This window comes from Mus caroli, unplaced genomic scaffold (genome assembly GCF_978045245.1).
Source record: "Mus caroli unplaced genomic scaffold, Mus_caroli_1 scaffold_17, whole genome shotgun sequence".
NCBI lineage: Eukaryota > Metazoa > Chordata > Mammalia > Rodentia > Muridae > Mus > Mus caroli.
In genome coordinates this window covers 19,794,177-19,816,448 of record NW_028227272.1, presented here as the reverse complement: position 1 = coordinate 19,816,448, position 22,272 = coordinate 19,794,177, and the positions used below count along the sequence as shown (strand labels likewise).

Genomic DNA, 22,272 nt, shown 5'->3' with positions numbered 1-22,272 from the left:
TTTTAAGGCACATAAAAAGAGGCTGAGGGTTGGAAATAGTACAGGCATTCCAGGTTAGGCCTTTAAGGGGAGGCCGGTTGACAAAGAGTTCAAAGTAATTAGTTTAGGAGAAATGCGAAGAAAATTTCAGAGGCTGGAGAGATAGCTAAACAATTAAGAATAGGTATGGCTTCCATAGACTCATGTATTTGAATGCTTGGCCCATTGGTGTGGCACTATTAGGAGGAAGTTGGAGGAAGTGTGTCACTGTGGAGGTAGGCTTCGAAGTCATATATTTGTTCACACTCTGCCCAGTGTGGAATACAGGACAGTCTCCTTCTAATGCATTCAGATCAAGATGTAGAACTCTCGGCTCCTCCAGCACCAAGTCTGCCTGCACAATGTCATGCTTTCCCCCTATGATGATAATAGACTAAACTTCTAAAACTGTGAGTCAGCCCCAATTAACTCTTTCCCTTTATGAGAGTTGCCTTGGTCATGATCTCTTCACAGCAATGAAACGTTAACTAAGACAAGCACTGTCTGCTCTTCCCAGAGGATCCAGGTTCAATTCCCAGCACCCACATGCCAGCTCATACCTGTCTGTAACTCCAGTTCAAGGGCTTGTGATACCCTCCTACATGAAGGCAAAATATCAATGAACACAAAATAAAAATAAATTATATATAATATCATATAGAGACAGTAATTCAATGAACTAGGAGACAAAACAATAAGTATGTTATCAAACATGGAGGAGTTGAGCTGGTACTCAGCAGCTTCACCTTATTGAGTAGGATTCATGGTGTTGGGAGGTGCTCTGCACACAGTAATAATCAATCTCTCATAGCTTCAAATGCTGTGATCTAAAATAGCAACTTGCCTGCAACATATACTCATTGGTGCAATAGTGGTACAGATGTTGTGAGAGCAACCACTCACTTCTCAGGTGAAGCTAAGCCCTGCTTCGTGAGATGGAACCCAGACCCAACATGCTAATAAGGCCAAGAACCCAAGACTAAATAGGTCATGGACCCAGGGGAAAACCTACTACTATTATTCTGCTAAATGAACATAACAATAAAATGACTCCTAATGACATGTTGCTAATACCCATAGATCAGAGTATTGCTCAGCCTTCAGCCGAGAAGCTTACTCTTGAAGTAGGTGGTAATTAACACAGAGACCCACAAACTAGACCATGTGCAGAGAGTAATACAGACTGTAAGAGCCAGAGTCTGGAACATCACACACAAGACCTGCATAAACCCAAACCAGATGAACTTCCAGCATGGAGAAGGGGAGTGGATGCCACTAACTAGAATGCTATTTGCAATTAATGACAACTCCTGGGAGAGGGGAAATCAGTTTTCTTCAGTGGAGTGACACTGTGCATATTGGCCACACTCCAGGACAGACCTCGTGTTCAGGAGTAGTTAGCCAACAACAAAAAAATGGACTCCACGGATTTTTTTGTTTGTTTTTGTTTGTTTCTTTTATGCCTTTGGGAGGATGTTTGCTGTTGTGTGTGTATGTGCCCCTTTCTTTTAAGAGAGAGAAAGAACATGAAGTTGGGAGGAGATTGAGAATCATAGTCACAAACTATGGAAAGAGCATTTGTGACAACAGTAAGCCTCAGATTCCGGTAGACCCATTAGGTTAAATATTCTAGTTACATTATAGCCATTCTGGTTTATGTGTATTATGGCAGTGCTGCATAAGTAAAGATGTTAAAAGGATTAAAAAAGGGAACGAGAAATGAAAAGGTAGTTGGAGTCTGGGAAGTTTGTACAGAATGCTGCCCAGCATACAGAACCCAACCAGTGTGCTCCAGCATGGGCATTTAGTCTCATTTCCAGTTCCAGTCAACAGGTTGAGGCCAAGAAGCATCAAAAGGACACACTTTATTAACCTGTCTACATTTCATTTTCTGTGTCCTTCCCAATCCCCACCACCTCCCATCTAGTGCTGGGGACCATACCCCTATGAAACCCTGCTAGTGAGTCTCAGGGTGGGAGAACCAGAGGGTTGCTCTCCTTCTCGGGCCCTGGGCACTCGGTGGAGCGCTGTTCCTTTCCAGGGAAAGGCAGCACCACCAGCTTCTTGTCCCCAGGCTCCAGGTACAGGAAGGAGACATCCAGTGTGTCCCCCTGGGGATTTGTGGTTAGATCCAGCTGCACAGGAAAGGCTTCCTCAGGGCTCCCTCCCTTGGATTCCTTGGGCTTCTCATCATCCAGGTCAGGAAGGTGCTGGATGGATCCTCTTGGTGCAGTTACGGAGGGGGAGCTGGTTGGGGCCGTGTTTTTCTGAGGGAGTTTCTGAGGGCCCTGGGTAACAGCAGGGTTCGCATCTCCAGGGACCTGAGCCTGAAATAACAATGTTGTTAGATGCAGAAGTCTACAGGGAATGCCCTGCCATAACCCACACCAAGCAAAGCTGTTTTGTGACTGCATGTTTGTTACATGGTCTTAAGCTAGCCCAGGCTCAAATTCATCATTTCCAGCCTCATCTCCTGAGTGCTGGGTTTCCAGGCCTGGGTTAACACACTTGTCTCTGCTTGGAGCATTTCTGAATGCTTAGAGAAACCAGATACACCAGTGGTTCTCAACATTCCTAATGCCGTGACCCTTTGAAACAGTTCATGTTGTGGTGAAATTATTTTCATAACCTCGCTTTTCTTATGAATCATAACATAAATATCTGTGTTTTCGAACAGTCTTAGGTTACCCCTGTGTTGCCACCTGCAGTTGAGAACCACTGAGCTCAGGAATAGGTCTCCTGACAAATCAACAACAAAACACGTAAGGGCCAGCTAGAACTAAGGCCTGCAGAAGCTAGACATGAGGCCGTTCACTTCAGAGCAGTGGTTCAGAGGGGCCAAAGGATGTACTCAGGCTCCCCAGGGAGTTGCCTTTGCTCCCAGGTGTGGCAGCAGGTGGCCTCTTTTACTCTTTGTTTCATGCCACACCCAGTACGAGTGCCCTCCTTCCAAATCTTCTCACTGGTCTTAGATATCACAACAGGCAGGTGATGAGGGTACCAAGACCCAGACAGGTAAGGGGTGGCAGCAGAGCTTATAGGGACAGAGCAGGGAGGAAGCCCAGGCAGCCTGTCTGACTAGATCAGGCTACATCCCAGGAAGAACTTAGTGTCTGTGGAGAAAGAATGAACATGTTCACGGAAGTGATTCTCTCTGAGGTGAGAGAGGCTTCTTGGAGACACTGGATTTAGCACCTTGAAGGCTTCGGCTATGCAAGTGTGTAGTTCACTGTGTTGTTCCTGAGTGTTCTCCCTGATTCTGCACCTGCTGCCACTGAACCTAAAACAGTAGGGTACGCTTATCTCCTATATGTGTGGGTTTACAGAGCCTAAGTAAAGTGATTCTGAATCTCGAGGAAAGCCAGAAGAGGTTGGGAAATAGGCACCTAGAAACATCATTGAAAAACACAGAGTGGGGGTGGTTAGAATGGCAGGGCTCAACATGGAACATCGTGCTCTTGCAAGCCCAGCGACCCAAGTTCAACTCCCCAGACCCCATGTAAAGGTGGAAGGAAAGAACAAACTACACCATGTTGTCCTCTGACTCCACATGTGTGCCATGTCACATGTGCTCAATAAGCTTACATTGTACAAAAACACAATGATAATATTGTTTTTAAAAAGTATATAAATATATACCTGAGATTCGAAAAACTCACAAGTCACAGTGACAGACTTTTCTATGGGTAGAATCAGAGGAACTTTCCTCAGAGAACTTTGGACCATAGAACCTTGGCAAATACCAACGGGCTAAAAGAAAGAAAGGCATCATGTGAGCATTAAGTTACAGGTGAGTGCAGATGCAAGCCCCTCCCTTTCCACTTACGTAATGCATAGCTGTGCCATGCTTCTCTGCCTCTGCAAAACCCCCCTTTTCTGCTTACATAATGCATAGCTATGCCTTGGTTTTCTGCTTCTGCCTTGGAAAATGGCAGGCTCCCAGCCAGGTCCCTGTGAATTATCTAAAGACAATTGAGTCCAGCTCGATTCTAGCAATGGGAACTGAGGTTTTTAGGAAGGTTCCCCTGTGTCTACACACTGTCCACTGCCTGGCCCTGGGTCTGCCCTTGGCCAATTAGAAGCTTGGTGTTTTTCTTCTCTACAGGAGCCCTTAATGTATTCTGAATGAGGTTTTGTCTTCTCTAGCAAAAACACTCTCAGCCCCTTAACCTTCTGTCTATTTGAAAATGAAATTGTGGGGGTTTTATTATAAATGTAATAAATTACTATTTAGATCTATACAAACAAAAGAAAGGACCATGACCTATAATCCCATGCATGGCTCCCACTACCTGTAATCTTTTGGTCCCTTTCTTCTAGTCTTTTCCCTATGCATGCATATTTTTCTTTTAAACTCTATGATCATATTGCATATGATATTTTTAAAAACTAGTTTGTTTCTGAGCAACATATTGTAAAAACCTTTGTATGACATTTGATAGTCTTTTTTTTCAATTATTTTTATAATGGCTACCTAGTATTCCTCTGTATTTAATAAAGTCTCTTGTCAAACAACTAGATTGAATCTATTTTTTTAAAAAACATTGAAACTTTCCTTTCATATATCTCTAAGTTTCTTCTTTACAGTAAATCCATATGTGGTGGTTTGAATGAGAGTGGCTCTATAGCCTCATATATTTGAATGCTTGGTCCCTGGTTGGTAGAACTGGTTGGGAAGAATTAGGAGGTGGGGCCTTTTTAGAGGGGATGTATCACTGGGATTGGGATTTGAGGTTTTAAGAACCCATTTAGCTCCCTCTGTTCCTACTTGTGGATCAGAATGAAGCTGCCAGCCACTGCTGCCAGTACCATGCCTTCTTGCCTGCTATCATGCTATGCACCATGATGGCCATGGATGCTAACCCTCTGAAACTGCATGCCTCAAACAAAGCCTATCTTCTATATGTTTCCTTGGTCACATGAAGACCAGAAATTTCTCCAGGTGGGAAAAATCCATTAGTGTAAAATGGTGGCCCTGACTTCCCTTCTTCCTCTTTAATGCCATGGCTCAGAGACTCTCAGAGAACCTTCTAGAGAAACTGCATGCACTTGTGGCAAGAACAGGTGGATATTCCATGCTAGCATGGAGTGGAGCACAGAGGGCTGGTCTGTGGGGGGGGGGGGTGGCCTGCACTTCACCGATCTCATTCATTGGCTAGTCTGATGGCGTTCATCGGTCAAGTTTCTTATTCAAATAAATATCTCTCCCCACCCCCATCCTCTGCATGATCCCGTTTGTATGAAGTGCCGAAATAGACAAAGTTATTAAGACAGAAATCAGATTCATAGTTTCTAGGGGCTTCTTAGGGCAGCAATGGGGGTTAACTTAATAGAAATGGGGTTTCTTTTGAGAACTAATAAAAGTATTTTTAAAAAAATATAAGGTGGTTATGGTGACTCAGGTCAGTAAACATATAACAAAAATGGAATTATCTACTTTAAAGGGATAAATCTTATTGTATGTGAAGTGTAGCTCAATAAAACCCCACTATACATAAATAAGGAAAAGTACTGTTGCCCTGTGGTGCTCAAACACACCACACTGATCACATTCCCAGTATATTTCTGATAGTGCTGGGTGCTCATCCCTTATTTTACTTAGCCACATTGTCAAGAGTGGCCCAAAGAATGGAACACCAGGCTGTCTTCCAAGTCCTCTCATGATTTTTTTTTTTGCAATTATATTACATAAAAACCACACGTAGAATCAAATAAATCCTATCACTGCATCAAGAGCTGCCCAGTTTCTAACTGCTTGGGGGGGAGGAAAAGCATCGGATGACTTGTGACACCCCCCCCGGGGAATTTGTGCTCCACAGTACTGATGACCTGTGAACACATATAGATTGTACAGTCAGTCGGGAACACTCACCTCAGAGTCAGAGTTCTGGAGCGAACAGCCGGCCTGGGATTTGGTACATGGGGCCTCTTTGATCAAATATTCCACATAGTAAGCAGGGCCAGACACCCACTGCCATGAAATAAGAGTTAAGACATTAAAATCTTACCCCAGGGGAAACTCAGGATTGACAACAGTCCTTGTATAGAACTGATTCTGAGACACTGTCAACACCCAAGTTCACTGTTCCTAAAGTCCCCACAGGCACAAGACCAAGTCAGTAATTCTGCTATTTAGAAAATATGAATCAGGACTGGAGAGATGGCTCAGTGGTTAAGAGCACTGACTGTTCTTCCAGAGGACCTGAGTTCAATTCCTGGCACCCACAACTGTCCATAACTCTAGCTCAAGGGGGATCTAACACCCTCACACAGACAAAATACCAATGCACATGAAATGAAATTAAAAGAAAAAAAACCATAAAAATCAGTGCCTTGGTTTGCTTATTTTTTAAATAAAGATTTGCTTTTAGTTTTATTTATATGCAAGAGCTATCCACACAATTGAAATATAAATGAATCTCTTATTTCACAACCCATAAAGTTCAACACCTACCCCAGGCCTTAAAGAAGCAAAAGTTGTCTTGCTAAAGGGTCCATAATCAGCCAGAAAAATGCTGAACCTATTTCATCCCAAGCTCACATGAAACTAAGAATCTTCTTGCTTTAAGAAAGTCAAGTCATAGGCTGGGCAGTGGTGGCGCACGCCTTTAATCCCAGCTCTTGGGAGGCAGAGGCAGGCAGATTTCTGAGTTCGAGGCCAACCTGGTCGAAGAGTGAGTTCTAGGACAGCCAGAGCTATACAGAGAAACCCTGTCTCAAAAAAGAAAGAAAGAAAGAAAGAAAGAAAGAAAGAAAGAAAGAAAGAAAGAAAGTCAGTCAGTCAAGTCACCTGCTATTCATACAAATTCCAAGGAATAGCAAGAACAGTAACATGACTGAATGCACAGTGGCTCTCCTAGAAATGGAGATGTAGGAAAGGATTGCAGGTCCTAGGCAGACAGAATGCCTGGACAGCCCACCCCCTCAACCAGGCTAAGACCCTGCAGCGACGGCTGTGTAACTGACATGGGCATTTTAGCTTTACCTGGCTCTCAACCTTGGTGACTTTGACGAGTTCATACTTTTTGGAGGGGCTCTTACTGTTGAACTTCGCAAGCGACTCCATGGCAGCTTCCAGAGCATTGGGGTCTAACAAGTCCATGGGGCTAGGGCAGTCAGGGCACGTTGCATGAATCTTTCTTCTAGAAACTATTGATGAGAATACTTTATAAATATTGTTAATTTTCAGTCCTAATAATAGTCATAATCATACAACTATACCAGAGCCAAAGACTGGGCTAAAATGATAATATCCAGTACTGGCAAGGATTCAGTGAGAAAGACATTTTTCTTAGAAAGCATTTAGTTGTTGGGGATATGATAGCAGAAATAGTACTTTACTTTTATTTCCTCCCTCCCTCCCTCCCTCCCTCCCTCCCTCCCTCCCTCCCTTTGTTCCTTCGTTCCTGCCAGGGACTAGGCTGGTAGGCATGTGCCATCATGCTTGACTTCTAGGTGCTAGCATCCAAGCTGGCCTTCACGCATGCTTGGCACTCTGTCACCTGAGTTCACATCTAGTCTCTAAGCCCTGTTCCTTTTGTAATTAAAAAGAAATCAAAATGAGATAGCCTTGCCCTCTTATGGACTTATTTACTATAGGAATTTTGTTTAGAACCACATGAGGCATGGCCAACCAGCAGTCTGTGGACAGCACAGTGTCAAAGACCACAAAGAATGTGGCCTAGCATGGAATTGTCAATATGCTTAAAACATTACGAGATTTTTTTTTTTTTTTTTGCAACATGATTAGACAGTTATCAAGTGTGAACATGGTAGATGACAGCATTGTGTTCCTGTGTCAAAACAGTGGACACGAATCACGTGGGACCTGAGACTGCTCTGGTTGGGGAGAGAGAAATCCGGCCTACATAGGGCCACAAGCCTCTTCCGGTCAGAAAAGCACCGGGGCAGCTAGGGTGCAGGGTCGGCTGACACTCGCCAGCTACCCACAACACCCGCCACAGGATCTTAAGACTTCTGGTGAGTGGAACACAGCTTCTGCTCCAATCCAATTGCACGCGGGACAAGAGACTGCATTAGTTAGGGAAGCAGAAAACCGGCCTGAGTAGGACCACAGGCCTCTTCCGGCTGGACCAGCACCGGGGTACCGCCAGCTACCCACGACCCCCGCCACAGGATTTTGAGACTGCTGGTGAGTGGAACACAGCTTCTGCTCCAATCTTTAAACAGTGACAACGACAACAACTAACCCCAGAGATTACCAGATGGCGAAAGGTAAACGTAATAATCTTACTAACAGAAACCAAGACCACTCACCATCATCAGAACCCAGCACCCCCACTTCGCCCAGTCCAGGGCACCCCAACACACTGGAAAAGCTAGACGGATCTAAAAGCATATCTCATGATGATGGTAGAGGACATCAAGAAGGACTTTAATAACTCACTTAAAGAATTACAGGAGAACATGGCTAAAGAGTTACAAGTCCTTAAAGAAAAACAGGATAACACAATCAAACAGGTAGAAGTCCTTAAAGAAAAACAGGATAACACAATCAAACAGGTAGAAGTCCTTAAAGAAAAACAGGAAAACACATCCAAACAGATGATGGAAATGAACAAAACCATACTAGACCTAAAAAGGGAAGTAGACACAATAAAGAAAACCCAAAATGAGGCAACACTGGAGATAGAAACCCTAGGAAAGAAATCTGGAACCATAGATACGAGCATCAGCAACAGAATACAAGAGATGGAAGAGAGAATCTCAGGTGCAGAAGATTCCATAGAGAACATCGGCACAACAATCAAGGAAAATGTAAAATGCAAAAAGATCCTAACTCAAAACATCCAAGAAATACAGGACACAATGAGAAGACCAAATCTACGGATAATAGGAGTGGATGAGAATGAAGATTTTCAACTCAAAGGACCAACAAACATCTTCAACAAAATTATAGAAGAAAACTTCCCAAATCTAAAGAAAGAGATGCCCATGAACATACAAGAAGCCTACAGAACTCCAAATAGACTACACCAGAAAAGAAATACCTCCGGACACATAATAATCAGAACAACAAATGCTCTAAATAAAGATAGAATACTAAAAGCAGTAAGAGAAAAAGGCCAAGTAACATATAAAGGCAAGCCTATCAGAATTACACCAGATTTTTCACCAGAGACTATGAAAGCCAGAAGATCCTGGACGGATGTTATACAGACACTAAAAGAACACAAATTCCAGCCCAGGCTACTATATCCAGCCAAACTCTCAATTAACATAGATGGAGAAACCAAAGTATTCCACGACAAAACCAAATTCACACATTATCTCTCCACGAATCCAGCCCTTCAAAGGATAATACCAAAAAAAACCAATACAAGGACAGGAACCACGCCCTAGAAACAACAAGAAGGTAATCCCTCAACAAACCTAAAAGAAGACAGCCACAAGAACAGAATGCCAACTTTAACAACAAAAATAACAGGAAACAACAATTACTTTTCCTTAATATCTCTTAATATCAATGGACTCAACTCCCCGATAAAAAGTCATAGACTAACAAACTGGCTACACAAACAAGACCCAACATTTTGCTGCTTGCAGGAAACTCATCTCAGAGAAAAAGATAGACACTACCTCAGAATGAAAGGCTGGAAAACAATTTTCCAAGCAAATGGTATGAAGAAACAAGCTGGAGTAGCCATTCTAATATCTGATAAGACTGACTTCCAACCCAAAGTCATTAAAAAAGACAGGGAGGGACACTTCATACTCATCAAAGGTAAAATCCTCCAAGAGGAACTATCAATCCTGAATATCTATGCTCCAAATACAAAGGCAGCCACATTCATTAAAGAAACTTTAGTAAAGCTCAAAGCACACATTGCACCTCATACAATAATAGTGGGAGACTTCAACACACCACTTTCACCAATGGACAGATCATGGAAACAGAAACTAAATAGGGACACAGAGAAACTAAGAGAAATTATGAATCAAATGGATCTGGCAGATATCTACAGAACATTCTATCCTAAAACAAAAGGATATACCTTCTTCTCAGCACCTCATGGCACCTTCTCCAAAATTGACCACATAATTGGTCACAAAACAGGCCTCAACAGATACAAAAATATTGAAATTGTCCCATGCATCCTATCAGATCACCATGGACTAAAGCTGATCTTCAATAACAAAATAAATAATAGAAAGCCAACCTTCACGTGGAAACTGAACAACACTCTTCTCAATGATACCTTGGTCAAGGAAGGAATAAAGAAAGAAATTAAGGACTTTTTAGAGTTCAATGAAAATGAAGCCACAACATACCCAAACTTATGGGACGCAATGAAAGCATTTCTAAGAGGAAAACTCATAGCTCTGAGTGCCTCCAAAAGGAAACTAGAGAGAGCACACATTAGCAGCTTGACAACACACCTAAAAGCACTAGAACAAAAGGAAGCAAATTCACCCAAGAGGAGTAGACGGCAGGAGTGAAATCAACCAAGTGGAAACAAGAAAAACTATTCAAAGAATCAACCAATCAAGGAGCTGGTTCTTTGAGAAAATCAACAAGATAGATAAACCCTTAGCCAGACTCACTAGAGGGCACAGGGAAAGCATCCTAATTAACAAAATCAGAAATGAAAAAGGAGACATAACAACAGATCCTGAAGACATCCAAAACACCATCAGATCCTTCTACCAAAGGCTATACTCAACAAAACTGGAGAACCTGGATGAAATGGAGAAGTTCCTAGACAGATACCAGGTACCAAAGTTGAATCAAGATCAGGTTAATGATCTAAACAGCCCTATATCCCCCAAAGAAATAGAAGCAGTCATTAATAGTCTCCCAACTAAAAAAAGCCCAGGACCAGATGGGTTTAGTGCAGAGTTCTATCAGACCTTCAAAGAAGATCTAATCCCAGTTCTTCACAAACTATTCCACAAAATAGAAACAGAAGGTACTCTACCCAACTCATTCTATGAAGCCACACTTACTCTGATACCTAAACCACAAAAAGACCCAACAAAGATAGAAAACTTCAGACCAATATCCCTTATGAATATTGATGCAAAAATCCTCAATAAAGTTCTTGCTAACCGAATCCAAGAACACATCAAAACAATCATCCATCCTGACCAAGTAGGTTTCATCCCAGGGATGCAGGGATGGTTCAATATATGGAAATCCATCAACGTAATCCATTATATAAACAAACTCAAAGACAAAAACCACATGGTCATCTCGTTAGATGCGGAAAAAGCATTTGACAAGATCCAACACCCATTCATGATAAAAGTCCTGGAAAGATCAGGAATTCAAGGCCCATACCTAAACATGATAAAAGCAATCTACAGCAAACCAGTAGCCAACATCAAAGTAAATGGTGAGAAGCTTGAAGCAATCCCTCTAAAATCAGGGACTAGACAAGGCTGTCCACTTTCTCCATACCTATTCAACAATGTACTTGAAGTCCTAGCCAGAGCAATTCGACAACAAAAGGAGATCAAAGGGATACAAATTGGAAAAGATGAAGTCAAAATATCAATTTTTGCAGATGATATGATAGTATATATAAGTGACCCTAAAAATTCCACCAGAGAACTCCTAAGCCTGATAAACAGCTTCGGTGAAGTAGCTGGATATAAAATTAACTCAAACAAATTAATGGCCTTTCTCTACACAAAGAATAAACAGGCTGAGAAAGAAATTAGGGAAACAATACCCTTCTCAATAGTCACAAATAATATAAAATATCTTGGCGTGACTCTAACTAAGGAAGTGAACGATCTGTATGATAAAAACTTCAAGTCTCTGAAGAAAGAAATTATAGAAGATCTCAGAAGATGGAAAGATCTCCCATGCTCATGGATTGGCAGGATCAACATTGTAAAAATGGCTATCTTGCCAAAAGCAATCTACAGATTCAATGCAATCCCCATCAAAATTCCAAATCAATTCTTCAACGAATTAGAAAGTGCAATCTGCAAATTCATCTGGAATAACAAAAAACCTAGGATAGCAAAAACTCTTCTCAAGGATAAAAGAACCTCTGGTGGAATCACCATGCCAGACCTAAAGCTTTACTACAGAGCAATTGTGATAAAAACTGCATGGTACTGGTATAGTGACAGACAAATAGACCAATGGAATAGAATTGAAGACCCAGAAATGAACCCACACACCTACGGTCACTTGATCTTCGACAAGGGAGCTAAAAACATCCAGTGGAAGAAAGACAGCATTTTCAACAAATGGTGCTGTCACAACTGGTTTTTAACATGTAGAAGAATGCGAATCGATCCATTCCTATCTCCTTGCACTAAGGTCAAGTCTAAGTGGATCAAGGAACTTCACATAAAACCAGAGACACTGAAACTTATAGAGGAGAAAGTGGGGAAAAGCCTTGAAGATATGGGTACAGGGGAAAAATTCCTGAATAGAACAGTAATGGCTTGTGCTGTAAGATCGAGAATTGACAAGTGGGACCTCATGAAACTGCAAAGCTTCTGCAAGGCTAAAGACACCATCAATAAGACAAAAAAACCACCAACAGATTGGGAAAGGATCTTCACCTATCCTAAATCAGATAAGGGACTAATATCCAATATATATAAAGAACTCAAGAAGGTGGACTCCAGAAAGTCAAATAACCCCATTAAAAAATGGGGCTCAGAACTGAACAAAGAATTCTCACCTGAGGAATACCGAATGGCAGAGAAACACCTGAAAAAATGTTCAACATCCTTAATCATCAGGGAAATGCAAATCAAAACAACCCTGAGATTCCACCTCACACCAATCACAATGGCTAAGATCAAAAATTCAGGTGACAGCAGATGCTGGCAAGGATGTGGAGAAAGAGGAACACTCCTACATTGTTGGTGGGATTGCAAGCTTGTACAACCACTCTGGAAATCAGTCTGGCGGTTCCTCAGAAAATTGGACATAGTACTACCGGAGGATCCAGCAATACCTCTCCTGGGCATATATCCAGAAGATGTCCCAACCGGTAAAAAGGACACATGCTCCACTATGTTCATAGCAGCCCTATTTATAATAGCCAGAAGCTGGAAAGAACCCAGATGTCCCTCAACAGAGGAATGGATACAGAAATTATGGTACATTTACACAATGGAGTACTACTCAGCTATTAAAAAGAATGAATTTATGAAATTCCTAGCCAAATGGATGGACCTGGAGGGCATCATCTTGAGTGAAGTAACACAATCACAAAAGAACTCACACAATATGTATTCACTGATAAGTGGATATTAGCCCAAAACTTAGGATACCCAAGATATAAGATACAATTTGCTAAACGCATGAAACTCAAGAAGAATGAAGACCAAAGTGTGGACACTGTGCCCCTTCTTAGAATTGGGAACAAAACACCCAGGGAAGGAGTTACAGAGACAAAGTTCGTAGCTGTGATGAAAGGATGGACCATTTAGTGACTGCCGTATCCAGGGATCCATCCCATAATCAGCTTCTAAACGCTGACACCATTGCATACACTAGCAAGATTTTGCTGAAAGAACCCAAATATAGCTGTCTCTTGTGAGACGATGCCGGGGCCTAGCAAACACAGGAGTGGATGTTCACAGTCAGCTATTGGATGTATCACAGGGCTCCCAATGGAGAAGCTAGAGAAAGTACCCAAGGAGCTAAAGGGATCTGCAACCCTATTGTTGGAACAACATGATGTACTAACCAGAACCCCGGAGCTCTTGTCTCTAGCTGCATATGTATCGAAAGATGGCCTAGTCGGCCATCAATGGAAAGAGAGGCCCATTGGACTTGCAAACTTTATATGCCCCAATATAGGGGAATGCCAGGGCCAAAAGAATGGGAATGGGTGGGTAGGGAAGTGGGGGGCGCTATGGGGGACTTTTGGGATAGCATTGGAAATGTAATTGAGGAAAATATGTAATAAAAATATTAAAAATCAAAAAAAAAAAAAAAAAAAACAGTGGACACATCAGTCCCCTCCCTAGCTCCAGGTCCTTTCTCATCACTGCTCCCATAGACACTTCATTATTGACAGGAGCTACTTCATGGCCTTGGTCCTCAGCACCAAGAGTAAACCTAACACAGACTGATGAGCCAGTAGAGGCCTGTCAAGCAAGTGGATGACACCATGACAGGAGGAGCTGGAGAGGACAAATGTGCGCTCATCAAGTCAGGGAATTTGCCCCGGGGTGTTGTCAGAAAATTCATTGTCTTCCCTAATGAATGTTGGGAGGTGGAGGAAGATGACGGGAGAGCTGTGCCCACAGCCTGCCACTGTGCCTCCCTCGTCACCAACTCTTGACACCTATGGGATCACTGCCACCATTTTCAGAATTCCCCAGATTGATTTCAGGCTGGCCCTGTCATCACAGTGAGGTAGCACAAACTGCTAGGTAGATATTTCCCATTTTCCCGTGCAATGGGCTCCCACTTTTCCAAGACCCTCTCTTGTAAAAAGCAGGCTCCAGGGGCTGGTGAGATGGCTCAGTGGGTAAGAGCACCCGACTGCTCTTCCGAAGGTCCAGAGTTCAAATCCCAGCAACCACATGGTGGCTCACAACCATCCGTAACGAGATCTGGCGCCCTCTCCTGGAGTGTCTGAAGACAGCTACAGTGTACTTACATATAATAAATAAATAAATCTTTAAAAAAAAAAAAAAGCAGGCTCCAGAGGGAAGAGTGCACACACTTATTTCAATGAATGGTCTATTCATTCCAGCCTTATTTTTCCCTGTTATTCAGCAATGGTAATGACCTCCAAAACTTTCTATAAATGAGGAAGTCTTTAACTGGGGCAGAGGGACATGCATGTCATATGATAGAAGATATAAGACTATAAGTCAAGGTTGTACATGTTCTGTTCTGCATTGTATGAGTGTTTTAGCCAAAGTGAGAAAAATTTACACCAGGAAAGAATCATTCCTTTCTTGATTAAAGAGCATCTCAAAAACATCGTGGTTTTTGTTTTTTGGGTTTTTTTGTTTTTTTTTTTTAATAAAAGGGGGTATGAGTTCTGGGACAAAGGCCATCAAGGGCATACGGCAGAGGGAGAGGCTCAAACAAGTGCAGACACAAGGAAAGTGCAGTGCGTATTCTGACAACACAGCAGCCAGCTGGAAGGGTGTCAGGACAGTGGGACAGACAGAAGGGATCCTGGGACCAGCTGTTGCTATTGTGTCACTCACAGAAGAATGAGCATCTAGGATCTGGAGCAGGACAGAGCTCTTGACAGTGACTTAGGAAGGCTGTCCCCTGGGAGGAGGGATATGAAGGGAATGTCAGTAGAGAGGCAGTGATGGAGTATTGTGCAGTGCTGTGATGGATACAGAGGAAGAGAGGAGAGATTGCTTGCCAACTCGTCAAAGGCCCTAGTTAAATTCTCTTTTCTGTTTTTTGATGACAAGATGTACAAAACCCTCTTGGTGTTTACCTGGGCGAAGTGTACAGTTATAAGCAGGTAAGTAGAGAACTCTTCTTGGCTTGTTAATGTGAAACATTGCTTTGCACTGGCCATAAACCTAGGAAAAAAAACAAAAAATGAATGTACTCGATGGGATGGCATGCTGCAGAGAACCACGAGGTTAAACGCCACCCCTCCCCCAAGTAGAATTGTATTTTAATGTAATGCGAAACTTAAAATCCAGTTTGGTGTTTGGGGTGGGGAGAACTCTTCAGCATCAGACTCTTCCATGTTTTCCTGGGACACAGCTACCTTCCCAGGCTCCTCACACTCAGGCGTGGATCGCCAACTTGAGTTCTAACTGCAGAAATGGATCAGAACCAGCTTCCCTTTGCCCTGCTCCCCGGCCATGTCAGCATGGCATGTCCTCGCTCCATCCTGATGCCAGTGAACATGGGCACTAGGGACTCACAGGTAGGAGGTAGCAAGGTCAGAGACAAACACAGATGTGGGGCCGTCAAAGGCAGCCTGTTTTGATTAAATAAGGCTTGCTCCTGCGACCCAGTAGAAAACTCTACAGAACACTGAGCCACATTCCCAGAGACAGGTGCCTGACACCGCAGAGCCCCCAACTCCATAATTCTGTGACTATCAGTCACATAGATAAAGCCCCAAGCTCCTGACATTCTGGCTAGACTCCACCCCCAAAGTTACCTGACTATAGCCAGGTATGCGCCTCCCCACAGTTACCTGGAAACAGCAAGGTAGCCCAGCCCACTATAGAAGGAACTGCTTGGCCCCTCCTCTCTCTCTTTAAGCTCTTGCTTTTCTTACTCTCATCTCTAGCTCTCCTTCTCTCCTTCTCTCTCTCACTAAGCCCCTCTCTCCACGTGGCCATGGCCAGCCTCTCTCTCTCTCTCTTTCTACCTTCTCTCTTTCCCCCTGCCTTTCTATAATAAAGCTCTAAAACCATAGACAGTCTTTGTTCATCAGGCCTGCAGTACTTGAACGATGGGATACGCTTTCCCCTAACGAGCTGCATCTAACCTCCCGCCTGAAGGCTTTCCTGAGCTCCAGCCATGGACTGGACCAAAGACTCTCACCGGCATGGGAACCACCCAGCACCCCCTCTCCTCCTGCCCTCTCCTCCCTTCCAGCCAGGGCTGACCAAGCCGCCCCAGGGGCACCCATTTTGTTCTCAGCTCTTCTGAGGTGTCCAGTGGTTTCTGGGATGCCCGAGACTGAGAACCTGTTATCTCTGGCCTCCATGAGGCCCAGAGACCTCGGACTGCCCCTTGTCCACCCTCCTGGCTGGGTCCATAGCTTCCCACAGCCCACCCGGGGCCATGTGGAAAGCGTGCAGCAGTCCTCCCATGTCTGCCCACCCAGAGAACCGGAACTCTGGTGGGATGCGGGGTTTTCTCCCCCACGCCCGGTGCCCAACACACAGTGAGAAGTGGGGCCTCCAAATTATGCCCAGAGCAAAATCCCCTGGTCAGGAACTTCAAGTTTGAAATTACACGTGAACTAAGCTCCTAACCTGTGTGTCCCTGAGTGAGCATACATATCTCTGTGAGTGGCCTGTATCACTAAACCAACTATAACAAGAAGGCACACAGACTGGTTTTTCTGTTATTTGGTTTTTGGTTTGGGGGATTTGTTTTGTTTTGTTTTTTGTTCTTTGTTTTTTTGTTTTTTGTTTAAAAAAAAAAAACAGGTGCAGGTCGGAATGTTTTGTCAAATAATTACAAAAGGTGATCTTGATCAAAAAGTTTACTTCAAACCACTGAAGATCTCACCTTGTCTTCCATGTCATACACCTTCCATGCATCAGTGAATAAAAGAGATCCCAGAATCACTGCGAGTCAGGTGGAAGCTGACTGCACTGGTTTCAAGTCTTGCCAGTGGCCATTTTGAAAGGCCAAGCTCAAGGCTGGAAAGACGGCTTAGTGACCCTCACTATTCTTCTAGACAACCCAAGTTTGGTTCTCAGTGCCCCCATTAGGTGGCATATAACCATCTGAAACTCCAGTACTAGGGTTGGAGACTGGGGTGGGGGGGGTGGGTCTTTTGCCACCCTCTGGTCTCTGTGGGCACTACATGAACGTGGTGCATACACATACATGCACACAAGGCACCCATATGTATAGAAAAATAAAATAATTTGTTCTTAAAGGAGAAAGGATGAGTTCTGAGGCCGTTCAGTTTTATGCCCAGGAAGCCCCTGACAGTACCCACACTGAAATCTGTCCTCTTTCCTATCTGAAAACCTCATATTGATATTCATTCAAATAAAACCAAACAAAAGAACACAAGCTATACTCCATTATTACTGCTGTCTACCTACCTTCCTCAAACACCAGAAATCAATCAATCAATCAATCAATCTCTGTCTCCCCCACCCCACCCCTCTCTGAGACTATAAACATTGGCTCAGCTGCCAAAGATTCTTAGGGCAGAAAATAATTTGGGGGAAACTTTTCAAGTCTAGTCAGCAAGGCCCCAGTCCTAGGACCCCTCCCTACCCTGACTAAACTTGGCTCTTCCTCCAGTATTAGAATTGGCATACTGGCCTGTTGCCTGGGAGATAATGAAGATGAAACAGACGGTAGACACTGAGCAGGCCCCTGGGAACAGGCACTTACCGACTCATAGAACATCCTCGGTTTGCAGTCCTTCTGTGCCTTCCTGCTGAGCACGTGGCAGTCAGTCTCTAAGACATCCAATGTGAGGTAGAACAGAGATCCCATGTCTTCCTATGATAAGGGTTAGAGAAATACGGCATTGCACATGAAACAGATCCAAGACAACTAGACCAATAGCATCTTCCTGGGAGAACCTAAGCTCATGTGTGTGATACATGCTCTGCTATACTCCTGAAGCCTGGACCTGGGACAGAGTAGAAACACTCTTGTCACCATTCCTATGGCCAGCAAGAGTGTCATAGCACACCTGCTGATGACGGCAGAGTATTCTGTTTCTAGACCAGAAAGTACCTGCTGACAAGTAGCCCCAAGTTGCCACCCCCTGGCTAGTGGCTGCAGCCTGCCCAAATGCTGCCCCACAGCCTGTCACTTGCCTGGTAGTGCTCCCGAACATCATGCACTCTGTTGAGGCTCAATATATAGCCATCCTTTTGGTTTCTGTTGATGTTCTGCAGGGCAAATCCTGCAACTGCCAGCACTTCAGAGTCATTACAGCCCAGAGGATGCAGAGGTGAGAGGGGGCGTTGTGGCAGGGGTGGGCCTGGGGGAGAGCGGGCCATGCAGCATGCAGCCAGGGTGCAGAGCACCAGAAGTCGGAGCAGGCCCATTCTGTGGGGAACAAGATCCAGGATGTGTTGGTATAGAGTTGCCAGGACAGGCCCTGCCATGGGGCCTCAAGGTTCACTTGAGCAGCTTTATAACTGCAACAGAATAGCCGACTAGGACTTGAAACACCATGCCCTGAGGCCACCTCTATCCAAACACAGCAGTTTTTGAGTCAATATTTTGGGCTGGATTTGTCAGTGTTCTAACCTTGGATCCGGAGCATGCCGTTCGTGTAAATAAATCCAAGTTTCCTAACCCTTTCCCAGGAACTATAAAAAATGTTTGATCAAGACAATGGGAGACCTGGCTTCTGTCTTGTCCAGATGGAGAGTCCTAATCCAACTGGAACCGAATACAAGCACTACTCAGAAGTGTCCCTTTCTAGTTCCTGGATAGGACAGGAAAATGCTGCATCTCAGAATTGTATTTAAGGTGGGGAAAGCTAAGGAGACCCCAAAAGTTCTCCCAACACACTCTAGGTCTAGTCTTCCTTTTGTGCACCTACAGGTAAATTCATCAAGAGACAAGACCTGACACTGTCAGGAGAAAGATAATGGTGGCCATCAAGATGGATCATGGTTCTTGCCTCTCTTTCTGAGCTTCATTTCAGATCCCAGGAAGGTTCTGCTTATTGGGGATATATATGAAAAGCAATTTATTTTTTGTTTTGACGGGGCCTTAAACGTGTTTGGTAGCTGCAGGTGGCCTTGAACTTGCAATCCTCTTGCATCTACTGGGACTACAGGTCCATATCACCATATCTGGTTACTAAATCAGGTATCTTTCAAAGCTCCTTTTCCTCAAGGACTGGGCCTCATATGTGCTGGGGACGTGCTTTCATAGAGCTACATCACAGCAACTTTTATTTTGAGACAAGACCTCAATAAGTTTCCCAGTCTGGCTTGGAACTTGCAATCCTGCTTCAGCTGCTCAATTCCTGGGATTACGGGTATCTACCACCATAAATGGCACACACACATTGTGCATGATGCCAAGCATCAAACCAGGGCCTCACTTACCCCAGACAAACATTGTACTTCTGAGCTACAGCCACAGGCCATTTATTTTTTTAAAAAATGTTTCTACTACAAACACACACACACACACAGAGGGAGAGGGAGAGGGAGAGGGAGAGGGAGAGGGAGAGGGAGAGGGAGAGGGAGAGGGAGAGGGAGAGGGAGAGGGAGAGGGAGAGGGAGAGGGAGAGGGAGAGGGAGAGGGAGAGAGAGAAGGGAGAGGGAGAGAGAGAAGAGAGAGAGAGAGAGAGATATTGATTAACAATGAAAGCAAAGGTCTAAGTCAGGAAGGGAGCCTACATAGCAGGCTGTCCCTTAAAGCATTCCCTAAGGTAAGCAATACCTCACTCCATACCTCCATCTCCACCCCTGCCCAGGATTTCTGTGTTCAATAGACAGAGGTTCTGCTGTATCCACAGGTACCTATCTGGTAGGCCCTCAATACACAGAGTATCTTGAAGACTCCAAAACTTTGGGGTCAATACTATTTCAAACACAGTTCCCTACAGCTACTAGAGAATATAAGAGTTTTTCTGAGTAGAGCTTATTTTTAATCCACAAATATATTTTGGAAATGTCTGTGTTTATAAATAAGGACACCAGTCTGTGAGACTTTTCATGGTAACCTGGTGAGAGGGCCCAAATATTTTGGATGGAAAGAAATGTTCCTCTGGTCTAGATGAAAATCCAACATGCAGTAAGCTATGGCTGACACAAGTGAACCAAGCAAAAGAAGGCTATTAACATTGCTAAAGTTCTTAAAATTACTTAAAACACTGATTACATATTAAACTTAAATATGCTGACTTATGTTTTTTAGCTAACATTGCTGTTACTAAGAAAAAGTTAATTTTATAATAAATTTACTAAATAATGTAAATTTATGATGCTAAATGTAATTGTATTATATTTGAGCAGAACACAGATTCCTTCCCCCCCACTCCCACCCCCAACCCCACCCTATTTGATAGCTACTCATAACAGCATCCACTCACTAACTTAGTGGTAGTATAGACACTCACTGAAAACTATAAAGAAAACTTAGCCAAGTCCAACCAGGGGAGAATACTAGGGTTCAGTAAGGGAAAAAATCCTGAATGAATCAATACAAGAAACAGCACAGGAGCCTTCCCTTTTAGAAGATTTTCATCAAAGCGGATGAGATGGCTCAGCCCCTAAAGGTGCTTGCTGCCAAGCCTGATGGCCTGAATGTAACTCCTGATACCCTCACAGTGAAAGGGAAGAACGGACTCCTGAACATTGTCCCCTGACCTCCACATCTGCACTCTGGCCCACCCACCTCACCTCCGCACAAAAATAAGCACATAAATGTAAAAATATTTTTGTCAGCACACAGATGCTTAGAACACTGTGTGAGCTACACTTTCAGCTACCAACCAGCCGACGTGGAGAAGCCACTTACCCACTGTAAGCCACACTGCCAAATCTGCCAAATGCACTAATCATGACCCTGCACCAGAAATCGCAGAAGGCTAGACGTTGTTAGATGTTGCGTAACACAGCTACCTGTAATTCACAGGTTCTGGCTGAGCAACAGCACAATGCCAGGAATCAAGGTAGGCTGTCCGGAATCAAGAGCTTAGCAAGACTGGTGTGCTTTGAACACGTTCCCAAAGCTCAGAAAACAAACGCTTATAAAACCGGTGGAGAGGTGGTGCCTTTACAGAGGAGATTAAGTCCCAAGGGCTCTGTTCTCAGGGGTAGGGCATGCCCATGTCAGGGGAGTGCATTTGTTAGGCAGAGTTCTTCCTCCTGCCTCCTGCCTCCCGCTCACGCGTGACGCAGCAAGAAAGCTGTTCCCAGAAGCCCTCCAGGCCTCCAGAAGGGTGAGAAGGATCCGGTGACAGCAGCACAGCACAGGATGGACCACATTAATAAGAAGCCACACCCACTTTTTAGTCTTAAGTAAACAAGTGGTTAGTAAAGATTGATTATGAAACCCAAATCTCAAGATTACAGTTCTACAGAAGTGAGCTCTTGGTTGTGTTTTCTTTCTTTCTTTCTTTCTTTCTTTCTTTCTTTCTTTTTTTTTTTTTTTCCAATTTAGAAATATCTTTAAAGACCTGTTTTTCCTGGGTTGGCTCATGCCACGTGTTGTTTAGAATGATTCCAACCCTGAGTTACCAATTTTTTTTTTTTCCCAACACGCTCCCGGTTGTGTTTTCAAATGGGAATAATTCGAGAAAAAATGGGTATCGAAGTCAGAAATGGTTACTTTAAGAAAAACAACACAAATTGGGAGACCATTAGATTGTGGGGGCTCTGGAATTTAAATCTCTACCAAATAAACAAATAAATAAACAAACAAACAAACAAATAATAACCTCTAGGCAGGAGCTTTCTACTCTAACCAATAAAATTCATTTATCTTCCCTTGTTTCTACAGCTAAATTGTACAAGTTTACCCTCCCACAATACTGGGACTCATAAATTGATGAATGCTTTAATTTTTTTCAATTTAAATGTGCTTAAGTTTTCCTTTATTAATTAAAAAAAAATCAGATATCCAAACTCTGAGGTTCA

The 22,272-nt window shown here is 43.6% G+C and overlaps 1 protein-coding gene across 3 annotated transcripts; it reads right to left on the bottom strand.

The window, feature by feature from the left end:
* Positions 1 to 1,863: 1,863 nt before the first annotated feature.
* Positions 1,864 to 21,451, bottom strand: Fetub (fetuin B). Of its 3 annotated transcripts, none has more exons than XM_085832063.1 (8): positions 21,152 to 21,451; positions 18,477 to 18,715; positions 18,047 to 18,153; positions 15,432 to 15,519; positions 7,004 to 7,167; positions 5,891 to 5,989; positions 3,658 to 3,768; positions 1,864 to 2,345 (listed from the first exon to the last, which is right to left on the bottom strand). In XM_085832063.1, the coding sequence occupies exons 1-8, from the start codon at positions 21,193 to 21,195 to the stop codon at positions 1,986 to 1,988; spliced, it is 1,212 nt and encodes a 403-aa protein (XP_085688189.1). In that variant the 5' UTR covers positions 21,196 to 21,451; the 3' UTR covers positions 1,864 to 1,985. The 3 variants fall into 3 exon arrangements, with proteins under 3 accessions (XP_085688189.1, XP_085688190.1, XP_085688188.1); XM_085832064.1 differs by having other exon boundaries at positions 21,256 to 21,403; XM_085832062.1 differs by lacking the exon at positions 21,152 to 21,451 and having other exon boundaries at positions 18,477 to 18,837.
* Positions 21,452 to 22,272: the final 821 nt, after the last annotated feature.

Excerpts from the sequence above, each read along its gene's own strand:
- Fetub (XM_085832062.1), bottom strand. The coding sequence starts at position 18,774 with ATGGCAGGGCCTGTCCTGGCAACTCTATACCAACACATCCTGGATCTT. Across the intron at positions 15,520-18,046 it reads CGAGGATGTTCTATGAGTCG|GTTTATGGCCAGTGCAAAGC; the intron begins GTAAGTGCCTGT and ends TTTTTTTCCTAG. Across the intron at positions 7,168-15,431 it reads TAACTGTACACTTCGCCCAG|TTTCTAGAAGAAAGATTCAT; the intron begins GTAAACACCAAG and ends TCTCATCAATAG.